General features: G+C 36.2%; 1 protein-coding gene across 1 annotated transcript in view; it reads right to left on the bottom strand.

Annotated features, from left to right (window-relative positions):
- Nucleotides 1-18,152, bottom strand: part of LOC123546480 (zinc finger and BTB domain-containing protein 24-like) — a 32,093-nt gene extending 13,941 nt beyond the window's left edge. The window contains exons 1-7 of the mRNA XM_045332778.2: nt 18,109-18,152; nt 10,287-10,387; nt 8,826-8,947; nt 7,233-7,343; nt 5,094-5,254; nt 3,641-4,027; nt 1,345-1,437 (exon numbers count right to left, since the gene is read on the bottom strand). Coding sequence (XP_045188713.2) covers nt 1,345-1,437; nt 3,641-4,027; nt 5,094-5,254; nt 7,233-7,343; nt 8,826-8,947; nt 10,287-10,387; nt 18,109-18,136 — 1,003 coding nt within the window. The 5' untranslated portion in view covers nt 18,137-18,152. The remainder of the gene's footprint in view (nt 1-1,344; nt 1,438-3,640; nt 4,028-5,093; nt 5,255-7,232; nt 7,344-8,825; nt 8,948-10,286; nt 10,388-18,108) is intronic.

Below are 18,152 nucleotides of genomic sequence, written 5' to 3'. Positions count from 1 at the left end.
ACTAGGGGGCCAGGACACATTGCAGGGATGTAAAATGATTTTTTGTTACCATCCTTCAAGGTTTCAAAGCAATATATGTAACGGTTTTTGAGAAAATGTCATTTTTCTGAATGTTCAAAGGTGTCAAAGAAATCTAAACAATGCTACTTTCTTCAAGGTCAATGTCACTAGATGGGTGGGGGGGGGGGGGGGGGGGTGCAAGACTCACCATGGAGTGTAAAATAAGTTTTTGAACCATCCTATAAGGTTTCAAAGCAATATATATATATGTTACGTTTTTTGAGAAATTGTCATTTTCATGAATTTTCAAAGGCATCAAAAAAACTAAACAAGAGGGTCAATGACCCTAAAGCGCTCACCTGTGAACAAGTAATGGTGCAAGTACTTCTATGTTAGCCTATATTATATTTATGTCGCACACATTTTTGGACCAATTATGGTAGACAGTATAACTCTGATATCACATGCCAAATATCAAGGCTCAGTTTGATTCAGAGAAGAAGATTTTCAAAGTTTCTTATATGCAAAGTTTCATCAGCTTCAACCATATGGTTTTAGAGGAGGTCATTTGAAGAAAAGTGTGGAAAGATGATGGATGGATAATGTACAGTGACTGATCACAATAGCTCACCTGAGCACTTGGTGTTCCAGTGAGCTAATAATGGTTAGATTTTTTATTTAATTTTCTTCCCGAGAAAATAGTAAGAAAATAAAAGCAAACAAGAAGGTGTTTTTGTCACAAATACATAATTTTGTATACCTTTGGCTCTGGCGGCCATTTTGTGCAGCGAAGCGTAACGTGTCGGCGAAATGCACAACTAGGCTTGGTACTGCTCACTCCTGTGAAGTTTCATCGAAATCTATCCAGCAGTTTGATCTGTGAAAGCCGGACAAGATTTTTCTATTTTTAGCTCTTGCGGCCATTTTGTGCTGGGAAGCGGAATGTGCCAATGATATGTTAAACTAGGCTTGGTACTGATCATTCCTGTGAAGTTTTGTCAAAATCCAGTCAGCAGTTTGACCTGTGAAAGCCGGATAAGCTTAATGCAGACGGATGGACGGACGGCGAAGGCAAAAACAATATGTCTCCCCCACCTATGGGGGAGACATAATTACACTGAAACTGATACTAAAAAATTCTGCCATTGTAAGTTGTATTTTATAATTACTAACATGTTGTTATAACAACATCATTAGATAGCTCAGCAGTCTGGTATCAACATTAATACTTGCTAGCTTTGCAGCCAATGTAGACAATCTTGATAATTTTGATTAATTGTGCACGTTTTTGTTACTATTTAGAACAGTAGCTTATATACTGATACTTTTCAAAAGATAATATACCTTTTTGTTTGAATGTTTTGCCACACTCTGCACATTTGTAGAAAGGAAGTTGAGACATACGAGGTCGGCCACGTCCACGTCCTAATAAAACACCTGCAGAATAAAATATCAAAATATCTGAAATGATAAAAAAAGCATAAACTTCCTTTTGCCTCCTGCAAAAACCTATTGCGCTAGTGCATTGTTACACTAACAAGAACTTAAGTAAAACAAATTTCAGTCATAACAAATGTAATTTTCAGTTTCTAGTAAGATGTGACACTGATCTTTGATCTAATGTCCACAAAGATGCCCTACTGACTATAGGCAATCAGGCACAAATTTCTGAGGTCAATGGACTTGTGTTCTCCAGCTATAATATCCTAATCATTTTTTTGTCTAAATGCCACTGTAACCTTGAACTTTAACTTCCCAACTCCTAAAACAATAGGACCATGGACAATTTTGTTATGAAATTTCTTTGCCAAACTACAAATACACTTGAACCCAAATTGCTCATCTGACATTTACAGCTGAACTGTATAATTTTTTAACAAGGAACAATGTCTTGAAATTATTTCAAAGACAAAAAAAACAATGTGGTTTTATGGAATTTAGTTGAGGTTTACCCAAGTAATACTGCCATGGAATTATTTTGAAATCAAGCCAGCACTTTCAAAGAAGATGTTCAAGGTTTTCCATATAGTCATGTCGGTAAAACTAGTCCCAACATCCCCTGCTGGACCCTTTTTTTAAAAAACAAAACCGAATGATTTTGAAGGAATTCAGTAGAGAATCACCCCAGAAATACTGCTGTAAGGTTATTTTGAAATCAGACCAACATTTTCTGAGAGTTTTCCATAAAGCTATAAAGGGATAACAAGCCCCGCCCCTATTGGCCATGTTTAATGAAAAAGGATCATTTGAAGGCATCTGGTAGAGTGTCACCCAAGTCCAAACATTGCTATGAAATTATTCTGAAATCGGGCCAGTAGTTTAAGAGAAAATTTTCAAGTATTCCATACAGCTATATCAGGAAACTAGTCCCATGTTGTTTTTAACACAATCCACTTTTTTTGCCCTTTTGGGAAATGGTCTGGGTCAAGGCCAACAACAAAATTTTTTATCTATACTCATTTGTTTCTGTGAGAGATCAAGTGTCACCAATTTCTGCTGCAAAATAATCCTCTTGTTCTTTAGAATTTTAACATATTTTTGGTTCTTAGAAAGGAACATTGGTCATCAGATTTGCTTATGACCAAGGTCAGTGTAATTACCATACATATAGACCAGAAGGATGCTCCTTACTGTTCGCGCAGCTGTACCTAAAGAAAGCCCCGTGTTTCAACTTTGCCAAAAAAATCTATCACATTGATCACATTTTGAGCATAAAATAATTCCTTAACTTTTGAAACAATACACGCCAAAACATTTACATGGGCACAGCAATTAGATGCTCAGTAAATTATGTAACAAGTATGCTGACTTGGTGTAGTATGTATCAGTAATTTTAACTGGTCAACAAGATAATAGTTTAAAAATAGAATTACAGGAATCCCAAAACCTGTCTATGTACCTCACAATTTTGATAGTTATTTCCATGCTTTTTGGAGCTTTTAATTTTTTAAAGAATAATATTGGATATTTTTTGGTTAGAAATTGGAAATAACAATCATTTTTGCATTTTGGGAATGGGTCCATTTATCGCTACAAAACATGTAAGGAAACAAGATGGGTTGAAATGCATGTGACACAAACCTTGGTCTTTTTTATGCACATTTTTTACTAAGTCAAGGGCCATAACTTGTCTGGTGGTGTTAGATCCAAATTAAAACCCCTGGTGCACAACTTCCCGTGCTGAATAACAAACCTGTGAGGTTTGATGACTGGGTAAAATACTTTTTGAGATATGCACTTCACATATTTGGATGGATGGTTGGACGGATGTACCAGGGCAACTCTGGCTACCATTCTGCAACTCAACAAACAAACAAGAGCTGCCATTAATGGTGACAAATGCCCCCACAGCGCCTTGACCTTTGACCTGGTGACCCCAAAGTCAATAGGGGTCATGTACTCAATAAATACTATTAGCATGTGAAGTCTGAAGGTCCTGGGTGCAGTGGTTGGCGAGTAAAGTGCCTTCATGCAAAAAGTTAACGTTGAAAGTTAACGTTGTGACGAACTAATGGACGGACAGTTGAAAACTAATATGCCTCCCTTTGGGGGCATAAAAATACCTAAGCTACAAGGTAATATAAAGGATGTCTTAAATCACATGAAAATACAAGCAGACATAACAATGTTACAGGTTTACCTTGATTACCTCCCTCTAATAAGTCCCCATCATAGACTGGTACTCTCTTTCCCCTTGTTGTCATTCTGTGGCTTTGTCCAGTATTCGTAGACTGTCCTTCCTCACTGCCTGGTTCCATTTTTATATGCTCAACTTGTGTCCCATCTTCATCCATATTATCATGTGTAGTTTCACTATTTGTAACATTTTCTCTGTTGTCTTCACTGCTCCCAAGTTCTGAAGTATCTCCATTTTCTACTTGTGCAACAGCATGGTTTGCTGACAATTCATTCTGAGTCAACTGGAGAGCTTGTTGGTACATTTTCTCCACTTCATTTGAAATAACCTCATCATGAAATAGTGGACTTTCTGTATGAGATGGAAAAAAGTTTTTCCTTGGACGTCCCACTGAAAGAAAAAAGATTGTGAAAGTCTGAGAATATTTAAATAAAGTATTTTTATAAAGATCTTACAAAAGTGACACATAGACTGTCTTTGAAAAACTTTGCATTTATGAGTAGTAGCATAGAATGAAGTTTCTAAAGTTTGACATGGTTGGTTGGGTTTCCAGTAACACCAAAACATATAAAGTTTCCAGCCATAAAGGTTGAGGAACTCAAAGTTCTGCAATATATTTAATACAGAAGGACACCATGGATTTTCAACAAGCCTGGACAATTTCCTGACACCCAGTGATGACAGCCATGTAGCTCAGAGTCTGACATCTTAACTGTTTGATGGTCACTGAAATCTGAATTAAAGTTAAACTTTAAAATTTTGAGCAGATCATGGTTTCTGATTGTAATGCTACCATTCTGCAACTCAACAACCAACTTGATAAAGGAGCAATACTGTTAATATTTTGAGACTTTCAGATGGATCTCCATTACCCAAGTTTATCAACGGATATGAGCCGTGCCATGGGAAAACCAACATAGTGGGTGTGCGACCAGCATGGATCCAGACCAGCCTGCGCATCCGCGCAGTCTGGTCAGGCTCCATGCTGTTCGCTTTTAAAGCCTATTGGAATTAGAGAAACTGTTAGCGAACAGCATGGATCCTGACCAGACTGCGCGGATGCGCAGGCTGGTCTGGATCCATGCTGGTCGCACACCCACTATGTTGGTTTTCCCACGGCACGGCTCATATGGTTTTGAACAAACCCAATTCAAACTGGTCAAAAATACAGTACAGTTCTTCAATTTTTTTTTTGCATTTATTAACAACTTAAGAAATACTAGCAAGTTAAAAGTACACTATATCTCCTTCCATTAAATGTTTAAAGGACATTCTGATATAACAAAACTAAATTGCTGCATCTTCAGAACTGAACTGCTACTTGCACTTAGATGGCTTTTCAAAGACAGTAAGTTCTAAAAAACACAACAAAAAACATACAAAGCTTTGAAAATTTAGAGCATAAAATTTCATAAAGTGTTTTATGCCTTCCTGCATTACAAAATATATTTCTCACCTCTCCTTATCCCATCAACTTTAGTCTTTATACTTCTTTCTGATGAAACAGAAGTCTCTGGTCTTGTGATCCTTGGCTTTTTAACCGCCCGTGAACTCAAGTATTCATGAGGATCATAATCCGAGTCACTGTCTTCATCATTAGAATTATTCTTGTAATCCCTGAATCAGAAAAAACGTTATCAATCAACACTTTTCTTCTAACCTGGGGGGTTTGGCTGTTATTGTTATAACAATATAAATATAAACAATAATATACAATTATTGCCTTTTGGTGAGGTCAGTATGTGGATTTATCCGAGGATGATATCGCTTTTGTCAGGTCGATAAATCCACATATCGACCAAACTTAAAAGGCAACAATTGTTTTATTATTAAATCCAGCCTACTCTAAGTATAAATATTAAATACAAATATCTGCAGCCTTTGGTCATTTCGAGTCAATACGACTTTTTATCATTGATTATGTGACTACAAAAAAATCTAGACCAATGGAAATGACTATAAATATAGATTTAATAATAATAACTTTTATTTGCAATCAGGTTTCATAATCATAATAACATGAATGTGTAATTTCAAAATGAGGGACTTTATCCGTATGCATATTTCAAAAATATCTGATTAGTGAGAAAAGATTGTTAAATGGGAACAAATGGCTTTGTTTTCTCTCATCTACAAACAAGAACAAGAGCGCCGCCAAGCGGGGCAATATATGCCCGAAGGCTTACATCATAGGATGGGAGCAAAATTTTAAGAACTTGACTGTTGTAGCCCCAAAGGACTGGAACAACAAAAGGGAAACTTCAAAAAACAAATCTATGTCCACAAAAAAAAATATTCAAAGTCTACAAAAAAATCCTTATCAGGTACAGGTATGTAAAAATACACCTTAAAATTGGAGGTACCATCCATGTTGTACCACAGAAAAGTGGTCTCGGTTTTTCCCTACTGCCAATAATAAAAAAGTTTCAAAATATACTATTTATAGTAACATAAAAGGGAAGTAATTCCAAAAAAAATTAATGTAAGTACAAAAAGAGTGCCAAAACAAGGCACTGCAATGCAGGCATTACACAAGCAGTCATATATGACTTTACCCTTAGTGTACTTGACTTGAAGGAGTATCCGAAATGCGCTCTGCACATCGTTGCAATGTGGTGAACATTTCTGCCAAGTTTCTTTGAAATCCTTCCAGCAGTTCAAGAGTTACAGAGCGGACACGAAACAAACTGATATGACTTTTGACCTCTAAGTGTGACCTTGACCTTGAAGCAAGTCATCCGGAACATGCGCTCTGCACGTCGTCTTGGTGTGGTGAACATTTGTGTCAAGTTTCTTTGAAATCCTTCAAGGGGTTCAAGAGTTACAGAGCGGACACGAAACAAACTGGTATGACCTTTGACTCCTAAGTGTGATCTTGACCTTGAAGCAGACATCCAAAACATGCGTTCTGCACATCGTCTGGGTGTGGTGAACATTTGTGTAAAGTTTCCTTGAAATCCTTCAAGGGGTTCAAGAGTTACAGAGCGGACACGAAATTGCTAACGGACAGACAGACGGACAGATGGACACCAGCGTCATAACATAATACGTCCTTTCGGGCGTATAAAAATATGTACTGAAAGCAACTTAATATTCCAAATGACATGTCTTCTGTACTAATCAATATTAAGTGGAAATGCTGACAGTACGTATTCTTATGACAGTGTGAAGATGGACCACAAGTTGTATATTGTTGCACTGTATAGATTTAGCGGCTAACGTGTATCAAACATCAGTAAAAAGTTATTACAGTTTTTGAAAAACTGTTTTTGATGAGACATTGCCAGTTTCTTGAAATCAATAAAATATACACATGAATATAACTGCAATTGCTTGTCTATGAAATGATTTATTCCAAGAGTCTACGAAATACTGGGACAGCCCTCATACTGTACTAACTGAAAGCAAATTTTGTTTTATAAAAGTTGTTTAGAAACATAGTTCATTACATTTATGCCAAAATACAATTGTCTCTCTTAATCATCCTGGGTACCAGTCTACTTCAACAAATTGCTTCAAGACATCAAAATCAGAGTTAACTCCCCTTCCCTTTAAATGTAAAACTCTTGTTGCAAGATCTTTACATTTGTCTTACCTGAACTTGACTGGTATAACTCTCTTTCTTGCTGGCAGTTTGCCAGATCTTCTTTCAATTTCATAGTCATTGGCTTGTACAGACGAGTCGACCAAGGTACGGTCTTCTGTCCTATACAAGAAAAGTAATCATATTTTACATAACAACTCTTCTGAACATAATGATTATATATACATAATAGCTCTTCTAAAAATCATGTCCTTGTGCAGCAAGAGCATTACACTTCTCAATGTTCACAACAGAATACTCTCAAGAACTCATCTCAAGTTAATGCACTTCTGCAAAGTAACTCTTCGTGTAGTAGGCACAATAACTCTTCCAAACATAATGCACTTATACACAGTAACTCCTCAACATCATGTTGCTATACAGTATACACTACAACTATTTTATTTTCAGCAGAATGCTCAGAAACTCTTCTCAACACAATGCACTTATGTACAAAAACTCTAAACATAATGTTCTTAAAAATGCAAAATTAACTATTCTCAACATAATGATCCTATGCACAATAACTTTTGAACACAATGCTCTTACACATAACAACTCCTCTGAACATAGCACAAATAAATAAAATAACTTCTGGATACAATCTTTAAAACAGGTATGCCTCACAGAAACTGCTGTATGCCACTCTGACACAATTAACATTGAATAACACAGGGATCATCCTGATTCTACTATTCTGCAAATTTTCAAACTGTTTTTAGCAGTTGTTTACTCGCGGAATTCAAGTAAGATTAAAAAAATATGAGTAGAAAATCATGGCACTCGAATATTTTTCGCGATCACGTTTGAAAATCGGGGAATTCGCTCCAACTGTCCTTTTCTCTTTAAAAACTCCTTTGGGGCAGTTAATTTACTGATAATCACGTGACTGCTTGTAGTTGTTATCATTGAGTACTTTGTCTCGTATCGTACTTTCAAAACCAGAAAGCCCCCGGCCTGTCCGGACCGTGAACTTTTACATGAAACGTAAGATATAATATTGATCTTAGTCAGAGAACATGTCATTTGTGTAATAATAACTCTATAGGGGATGAATTCCATTATATTTCTGATTGTGTACACTTTATTTCAGAAAGGAAAAAATACATTCCAAAAGAATTAAGAATACGCAATATTGCATCTTTTCAAAAATTATTTCAAAGCTCGGATAGGACTGTATTATTAAAACTTGCAATATTTCTTAAAAATGTTATGCAAAAGGTAAGGTAATATTACCACCTTCCATTAAATGTAACTTTACATTCAATTATTTTTACACGTCTAGTCACGCTTAGATAGAATTATCATTTTGAATATGTTTGAACTGTCTTGGAACTGTTTTGTGGAAATTGTTATGGTATTATGCCATGCAGATGCCCTTATGGGCCTTGTATTAAAATAAACTGAAACTGAAACTGAACCAAACAACAAAGCAACTTTATAAATTTAGCACGTAAACAGCTTTTAAGTAACTGCTAGTGGAACCCATCATTTTGCTAGTGGAAAAAAATGGCACTAGCAAAAATTTGCCAGTGGGAAAAAAAGTTAAATTCGATCCCTGGTTTTTTGTAAAGAAGAAAATAATGTGGACTGTGTAAAACATACCTTGCAATAGCTCCATCCTCAATGTAATAAATAACATGTGTTTGTCCTGGAACACTCTGGATTTCACCTTCTGTTTGTACTTCACTTGTCAACACAACATCCTCTGCTCCTGCACTCACACTCTGGAAGAAAATTTTTCTTTGTGTCACAGGGTGAGAAGAAATGTGCTGCCAGACTAGGATTCCAATCTGGGGCCTCGGAATACCATTCTGATGCTCTACCAAGTGAGTTACCCAGCCTCTTACACATTTTCTCTTTGTTTTACTATTCAAGTCCTATACCATGACATTTGCAGAAAGTAAAAGAACTTACACATCTTTATATGTCTAGTTGCTTCATTTAATACTGAGAACCTGCAGTTAATGAGATTTGCAGGATATTTCTGATTTATAATAAAAATATTTGAGTGACCCATACAGATACAAAATGTGTTTTTGGAGTTTATATTCACTTACCACAAACACCAATGTTTTTACTTGCCCTATACTATATCAAAAATAGTTTGGTGGGCTTTTGTAATTCTCTATAACTTTATATAAGCTAGAGCTGTTTTTGAGAAAAGAACATGTCTCCTGCAACTGCCTAATCATCTAGATTGGCATTTCTCCTCCATTATGTATATGAGTCAGCCATGCACAGAGACCTGTATCACTGGCATCAGTATTTTCTGTAATTCAAGGGCCATAATTCTGAAGTGCCTGGGCCGATTTGGCTAGTTATCAAACTTAACAGAAGACTTATTGGCAAACACATTTTGTTCAAGTTTGGTGAAGATCGGATGAGAAGTGTTAGAATTAGAGTGCAGACAAGACTTGTGACAGAGAGACAGACAGACACACACACAAACGGACACACAGACAGACAGGAGTAAATCTACTGAGATAGTGCATCAAACCAAATCAGCCATAAAGTACCCAAATCTTATCATTTACAGCAATTCAACTATAACTATAGGCTATTAGCAATAATAAATGTAAAAGGGAATTGTGCACTAACTGTGCTTGTATGTTATTAATACATTAAATATACAAATTAATCTGACAAATCTGCATTGCTGGTATCTGTTACTATTTTTGTACTTAGTCGCCTGAATTTAAATACTTGTTTTGTTTTGTTGGGTTTATTGTCCCACAGACACAATTATAGGTCATATGGTGACTTTCCAGCTTTGATGGTGGAGAAAGACCCCAGGTGCACCTCTGTGCATTATTTTATCATGGGCGGGCACCTGGGTAGAACCACAGACTTTCCATAAGCCAGCTGGATGGCTTCCTCACATGAAGAATTCAACGACTGAGTGAGGCTCCACATCGGTGAGGGGCAAGTGAGTCTGTTATTATTTGTGAGGCCCCTGTATTGCTGGTACTTGTTACTAAATTTTGTGCTATACCAGAGTTGCCTGTGCCACTATTAGTCATATTGCCAGCACATGTTATATATGCAACTGTTGCCTGTGTTTACCTGTGTAGCTGGTGCCTGTATTTCCTGCAATTCTGTGATTGCCTGGGCAACAATGTGTGCTTCTATTAACTCCGCATTAACTTCACCAGATTCTTCTGTTTCTAGAGTAGAAAAGATATTTCAATGATTATTACTGCATTACTGTATGCTAGTTCACATACATTTTATCTTCTTTGCATTTGTCATTTTTACAGCAAATACCAAATCACAGCACAATACTCGATCCTTAATTAGTTTCATAATTTTTGTAATTTATTTATATTTCTTTCATCAAAATACTTCTAATTTATATGAAATTAATTTTGTTTGAAAGAAAAATAAACCATTCGATCTTTTACGGAACGTAACGGCAATCTTAGATTTTAGCGGTGACAGTTAGCGCGAAGAGTAGTTTCCCTTTACCAAAATGGCAACCATTGGTAACAAAACTTGTTTGAAGTTGGGAAATTGTCTATACCTAAGTATAAATGCGCACCCACGATTCAGGGGTAGTCCCGGGGGTCAAAAAACTGCGCATTATACATGGGTATCTGCGCAAAGGAGGCTTAAGTGCAAAGGAGTTTTGTGACCGATTTTGCATGTCCACTGGACGCAGAGGTACTGAAAAATGCGAGTTCAAAGCAGTAAAAGCGCGTCAGGGACGCAGAAAACCTGCGTACGGGAAAACCCTGAGATGATGCAAGAATCCGGCATTATTTAAGCACGAGAATCAAAACATGAATGAAAATTTTCATGGCGTTTTGATCGTGCACCTGATAAATTTACGATAAAAACTTAGAGTGCGGACAAGCTTTGTGACAGACCGAAAAACAGACACACAGACTGGAGTAAATCAATATGTCTCCCACACCACTGTGTGGTGGGAGACATAATTAAAGGCAACTTTTTCATAGCTAAGTTTATACTTTATTTATAAATTCATGAAAATAATAATGCAATATTCAATTCCTTAAATAATTACTGTTTGTAAGTTATAACAAGACCCATAGAAAGTGGATATATAGGCGGGAAACTGAATACTATGCCTAATCTTCTCCTTAAAGCCCCAACTTTTACTACCCTGGCAGTAAGTTTTGTAGGAGGAGCCTATCAAATAACAAGGCTACTCTAGGCTGTCTGTCAGCTAAAAATAGCTCACTTTCAATGATTCAAAAGCAAATGTAAACAATGGTCAGTTGAAGAAGAAATATGAACTTGCATGTTTTGATGATTACAAATTATTATTATATATATTTTGTGCATCCATATCAATATCAATGTTATGAGTTGAGACTAGCATTCCTGATTTTTATACTTCTTATTAATGTAAATTGAACAGTGAAGCTTGAAATCAAACATTCTTAACTTTTCTGTCATTGCTGGCAGGTCCATTAATTGAGATAATGTAGCAATAAATGCAGAAATAATAAACTATTTAAGTCTGAGATGTAGCACAATGCACACAAATTAGCAAGTGTTGCTGTGATAAGGTCTAATAAAAATGATAAGCTATTTGAAATAATTTATCACTGTATGTCTGTTATTTAGTTCCCTATATCTTTAAAACATTTTTTAAATAACACATAAAAATATAACTGCAGAAATGATTGAATATGATATTCTATTCAGTTTAAAATTTCAAAATCACTTTTCTGGAAAAGTTTTACAATGCACTCTAGGTGTTAATTCCATTGATACATCAAGCCTTCTGCTGATCAAGTTTGTTGATAAAATTAACCACGTGGGAATTGTTTACATTCTCTGTTTCTCTAGGGTTCATGACCTCATTAGCTCCTCCCGGCAAATTCAAATTTTTGGCAGTTAGGTTTAAATAATTTTTTGAAACTGTACTTCACAATTTTTTGTTTTAAAAAATAAAAACACCAATTGATAAAGAATGTTTCAATGTGTATTTATGCAATTTTTCATAACTTTTTATTCAGTAGTTTATTTAAAATTTTGAAAAAGGGCTCTCTGATGTGAAACATGCATAATTTATATAAAAACCTGCCCCAGCGCCATCTTCTGGCTTTTATATGGCAGTTGGGGGTTTAAAATTAAAAGTTAAATTCCCTGATTTCGCCCTAAATTCTGTGGAGGGAGAATTCTCCCTAAAATTTTGACCTAGGATGATCCCTGATCACGTGACTGCCTATAGACGCTTGTTGCTTTATACAAATGTAATTATCGGATATCTAAGTAAGCATGTAGAAGATATTGTTTTCGTTTTGGTTGGTGATTCGCAACTGTGAAAATGGAGAGGAAAATAACAAGTTTCTTCGGACGAAAAAGGCCGTGGAGACAGAAAATGCTAGCGATACCACAGGCAGTGACCTGAAATAACGTAAAACTTCCGACAGGGTTCCCACAAAGCAGGGAAAATAAAATTCCCTGACCAAACTCCAATTTTCCCTGACCAAAACATTCGCGTTCTGGGACGCCTACCTGGTCATCTATTGATAAATGTGACTGTTTTTGAGTTTGCATTCTACAAATAATGATTAAAGATTGACATAGATTCATTAATTTAAGCAGAAATGCCTGTTTATTTTCAAAAGTTGAAAATTCAATACAGTAAATAGTATTCAGCTTAAATGCCTCAACATATCAGTATTAAATGACTTAACAAATCTTACTTTGCACATTTTTATCATGCTGATTTACTTTTCCAGCTGTCGCAAACTTTACTTACACCCTTTATATGTACAATGGAATTAAGTGTTTTGATTTCATTTTTGTTTAACTTTCAATTTTTAATTGTTTTTCCATGATGCTAAATAAGTCCTAATATCCACCCTAAGTATGCAATTTGTTTGCATCTTTTCTACAACTCTAAATATTAATCTTTCGGTCTTTCTCTGTTAGCTGAATTTTAAAATATTACAGGGTAAAATTAAGATGCCGCAAAGAATTCTGTTAAAATAGTCTTTTCCTTTTAACAACATCCACCACTAATAACTATTCAAACTTATACAACACTGAACTTCCATAAACACTTTTGCACTTGAAAACTAGTTTTGATCTTTACTAAGAAGAGTTGACCAGAAGACTATAAGGTCTATTCAAATATAAAATAAATCAAAATAGCAATGTTTTGCACATTACAATCTGTAAGCAGTAATTTGAGTAAAGAAAATGGTAAACATGTAAGAATGGTATATAATAAGTTTTCTTACTTAACTTTTCCATACAAACATAAATAACAGAAAAGCTTTATTATGGCTTATATGGTAAAATGATGAAACAGATTTGCAACTATGCAGGACTACACAGTTCATAGCATCATACAGTCTTATTTCAGTTAAAAGTTAAAAATAATTTTGTTTAACAGACTGTATTTTTTAATAATGTTTGGTTCAGCCAAAAAAAAAGTGAAACTGCCTTTGCCTTTTATCATGTTTGTTTTCATTCTTTTTACTTTTTCACCTTTTTCTCCTGCTTTTTACTTCTGGTTTCAAATTTCCCCGACTTTTCCCTGACTTTTGCTAAATTTCCCTGACTAATTACAAAATTCCCTGGCTTTTCACTGACCTTGAAAAAAATACTTTTTTCCCTTACTTTTCCCTGACCGTGGGAACCCTGTGACTGAGTCTAGCCAAAAATCAAAAGAATCATCGAGTACTTTGGCTCCTTCTTCCGAAACCAGAAAGTCCCGGCCTGTCTGAACCGTGAAAAAGTGGGAACAGAGCTGAACATTAAACTTTTATATGAAACCAAACAACAACAAAACCGCTTAATAAACTTAGCAAGTAAACAGCCTTCAGGCCTTTTTTTCCATCAATTTGGGAATGCCATCGACAACGTTGGAATTGGGAAAATGCTCTCGGAAATTATCTTAATTGGGACAATTAATTTTGCAAATTACCAAAATCTACATTAATGTGTTTTTGTGTGAAATATTAATGAATTGCATTTCAGTAATTGTTCAACAGTATTATAATTTACCTAAATATACATACAAATTAGCAAAACTATTTTAAAACAGCAAAAACCCTAAAAGGTTTAATCATTTGGGAATTTTAAATTCAACTTTGGGAAAAAAATATACTTTTTGGCATTGGGATTACCTCCTTTTACCGGAGGTAGATTTATAGGGGAAAAAAGCCCTGGCCTTTAAATAATTGCTAGTGGAACCCATTTTGCTACAGTAGTGGAAAACAAGAGCTGTCAGATGACAACGCGTTCGACTATTCAAAGAATTGATTGAAGAATGGGGTCAAAATATTACCACAGATTTTCAGACAAAAGAAAAAAATAGATTAGACAATCCATGTTCCTGTATTTGTGGATTTCGATATTGCACTAAATGGCAATGTGAGACCATGTTGGTAATGAAGTGCTCAAAGTTTCAAAGTCAAACAGTTTAATCAAAATATGGAATGGTATGAAAAATTTAACTGATTTCCAAGTCCAAAAAGGGGCATAATTCAGCCAAAATAGTTGTCAGAATTATGTACTCTTGCCTACAGATGGAAATCATGATGATAGATGGAAATCATGATGATAAACAAGTGTTCAAAGTTTAAAAGCCATATGTCAAACTAGAAAATGCTTTTGTAAAAAAGCGCATGTCTCCCCCAATGCAAAGTCCTATAGGCAAGAAGTCAATAGGGGTCAGGAGCAAAAATCAAAGAGACACTGACGGTTGGCTGCAATAGGGATCATCTACTTGGCATGTCCAGTCATCCTGCTAAATTTCAACACTCTTGGCCTAGTGGTTCTCCAGTCACTGTTCAGGCTCCTGTGACCTTGACCTTTGATCAAGTGACCTCAAAATAAATAGGGGTCATCTACTCTGCATGTCCAATCATCCTATTAAGTTTCAACATTGTAGGTCAAGTGGTTCTCAAGTTATTTCCAAAAAATGATTTTACATGAACAGGCCACTGTGACCTTGACCTTTAACAGACTGACCCCAAAATCGATAGGGGTCATCTACTCTGCATGTTCAATCATCCTATGAAGTTTCAACATTCTGGGTCAAGTGGTTCTCAAGTTATTGATCAGAACTGGTTATCAATGTTCAGGCCCCTGTGACCTTGACCTTTAAAGGAGTGGCCCCAAAAACAATAGGGGTCATTTACTCTGCATGAACAATCATCCTATGAAGTTTCAACATTCTGGGTCGAGAGGTTTCAAGTATGATTGGAATGTTCATTTCAGCCTTGCCTTGACTTTAACAGGACCTAAATCGTTAGGGTCTTACCTCATGACCAATATCCATGAGTTTCTCTCTGGTCATGGTTCTCATTTGACCGAATGTTCAATGTTCGCCCGTGACTTACTTCACAGAGTGACCCTAAAATCGTTAGGGGTCATCTACTCTGCATGACCAATCATCCTATTAAGTTTCAACATTCTGGGTCAAGTGGTTCTCAAGTTATTGACCAAAATTGGTTTTCAATGTTCAGGCCCCTGTGTCCTTGACCTTTAATGGAGTGACCCCAAAATCGATAGGGGTCATTTACTTTGTATGTACAATCATCCTATGAAGTTTCAACATTCTGGGTCAAGTGGTTTTCTAGTTATTGATCGGAAATGGTTTTCCATGTTCAGGCCCCTGTGACCTTGACCTTTGGCGGAGTGACCCCAAAATCAATAGGGGTCATCTACTCTTCATGACCAATCATCCTATGAAGTTTCAACATTCTGGGTCAAGTGGTTCTCTAGTTATTGATCGGAAATGGTTTTCCATGTTCAGGCCCCTGTGACCTTGACCTTTGACGGAGTGACCCCAAAATCAATAGGGGTCATCTACTCTTCATGACCAATCATCCTATGAAGTTTCAACATTCTGGGTCAAGTGGTTCTCTAGTTATTGATCGGAAATGGTTTTCAATGTTCAGGCCCCTGTGACCTTGACCTTTGACGGAGTGACCCCAAAATCAATAGGGGTCATCTACTCTTCATGACCAATCATCCTATGAAGTTTCAACATTCTGGGTCAAATGGTTCTCTAGTTATAGATCGGAAATGGTTTTCAATGTTCAGGCCGCTGTAACCTTGACCTTTGACGGAGTGACCCCAAAAACAATAGGGGTCGTCTACTCCAGCAGCCCTACAACCCTATGAAGTTTGAAGGTTCTAGGTCAAATGGTTCTCCAGTTATTGCTCGGAAATGAAGTGTGACGTACGGACGGACGGAAGGACGGACAGACGGACGGACAGGGCAAAAACAATATGTCTCCTGGGGGAGACATAATAATTTTGACAAAACGTGGACTTGTATGAACACAGAACCAATTTCCAAGTCAAAAAGGGCCATAATTCAGCCAAAATAGATTACAGAGTAATGTACTCTTGCCTACAGATAAAGACTATATACTGAACAAGTGATAAAAGTTTCAAAGCCATATGTCAAATACTTTACACAAAATATGAACTGGTACGAAAAACTTAACCAAGATTTCTAAGTCAAAAGGGGCCATAATTCAGCCTAAATCCTTGATGGAGTTATGTACTCTTGCCTATAACAGGACATGGTATTGGAAAACAAGTGTTGGAAGTTTCAAAGCTTTATCTCAAAAGACTGTCAAAATGTGGACTGATACGAAAAACTTAACCAAGATTTCTAAGTCAAAAGGGGCCATAATTCAGCCAAAATCCTTGATGGAGTTATGCACTCTTGCCTATAACTGGACCAGGTGATGGAAAACAAGTGTTGAAAGTTTCAAAGCTTTATCTCAAAAGACTTTGTCAGAATGTGGACTGGTACGAAAAACTTAACAAAGATTTCTAAGTCGAAAGAGGCCATAATTCAGCCAAAATCCTTGATGGAGTTATGTACTCTTGCCTATAACTGGACATGGTGATGGTAAACAAGTGTTGAAAATTTCAAACCTTTATCTCAAAAAAACTTTGTCAAAATATGAACTGGTACGAAAAACTTAACCATGATTTCTAAGTCAAAAGGGGCTATAATTCAGCCAAAATCCTTGATGGAGTTATAAGCTCTTGCCTATAACTGGACATGGTGATGGTAAACAAGTGTTGAAAGTTTCAAAGCTTTATCTCAAAAGACTTTGTCAAAATGTGGACTGGTATGAAAAAGGTGTGACGCCGACGCCAATGCCGTGGTGAGTAGGACAGCTCTACTTATTCTTCTAATAGTCAAGCTAAAAATGGCACTAGCAAAAGCGGGAAAAAATGTTAAATTCGATCCCTGTAGAAATCATGTTGCACCAGTGAATGTAAAAACTGTATTAAACAGTATGAAAATGCTGTGTCAACGTCGCCAGGCAAGTTCAATTCAATGATTTTCTAAGAGAATTTTTTTTAGTTTTTAAAATTTTTCATAATGTGTGCGAGTAATCTAGGGCTGAAATGAGTGTGTGTAAAGTAAACCCTGGGAGAGAAAATACCAAAGTCCCTACTGGGGCTCGAACCACGGACCTCTTGATCTGTAGGCGGACACTCTAACCACATCGCTAAAGGGTTAACCCAACACTGGCAACAGCAAGAACAATTGGAAGTGGCCTATAAACCTACTATCACCGGCCTACTATCACATGTGTCTTGACAGGTACGGAATGACGGTGGAATATTCTTTGAAATACTCTACAAAACATGTACGATGCATAAAAATCAATTAAAATAACGCAGAATGGCCAAGAAAAATGACAGCTTACAAGAACTAATCAAAACGAAAGTTGTTTTTATTTATTTAGCTTCGTGGATATGGTGGGCCGAAGCCTCTCAATTCAAAGACAATCGCTAGCATTAGTCATGAATACAACTGACTTTAAATAGGAATGTTTAGAAAAGAATATCTTACAATATCAATTTTTCATTTCACTTCGGTTCAGAATATTAAAATGACTTGAAAAATGACAAAAAATGTTACCTTGGACAACGTTGCAAGCGGCTGCCATTTTTTCTGAGTTGCCC

Source organism: Mercenaria mercenaria, chromosome 9, assembly GCF_021730395.1.
Source record: "Mercenaria mercenaria strain notata chromosome 9, MADL_Memer_1, whole genome shotgun sequence".
NCBI classification, from domain to species: Eukaryota; Metazoa; Mollusca; class Bivalvia; order Venerida; family Veneridae; genus Mercenaria; species Mercenaria mercenaria.
Note: the sequence above shows the minus strand (reverse complement) of the source record. Positions and strands in the feature narration are given on the sequence as shown.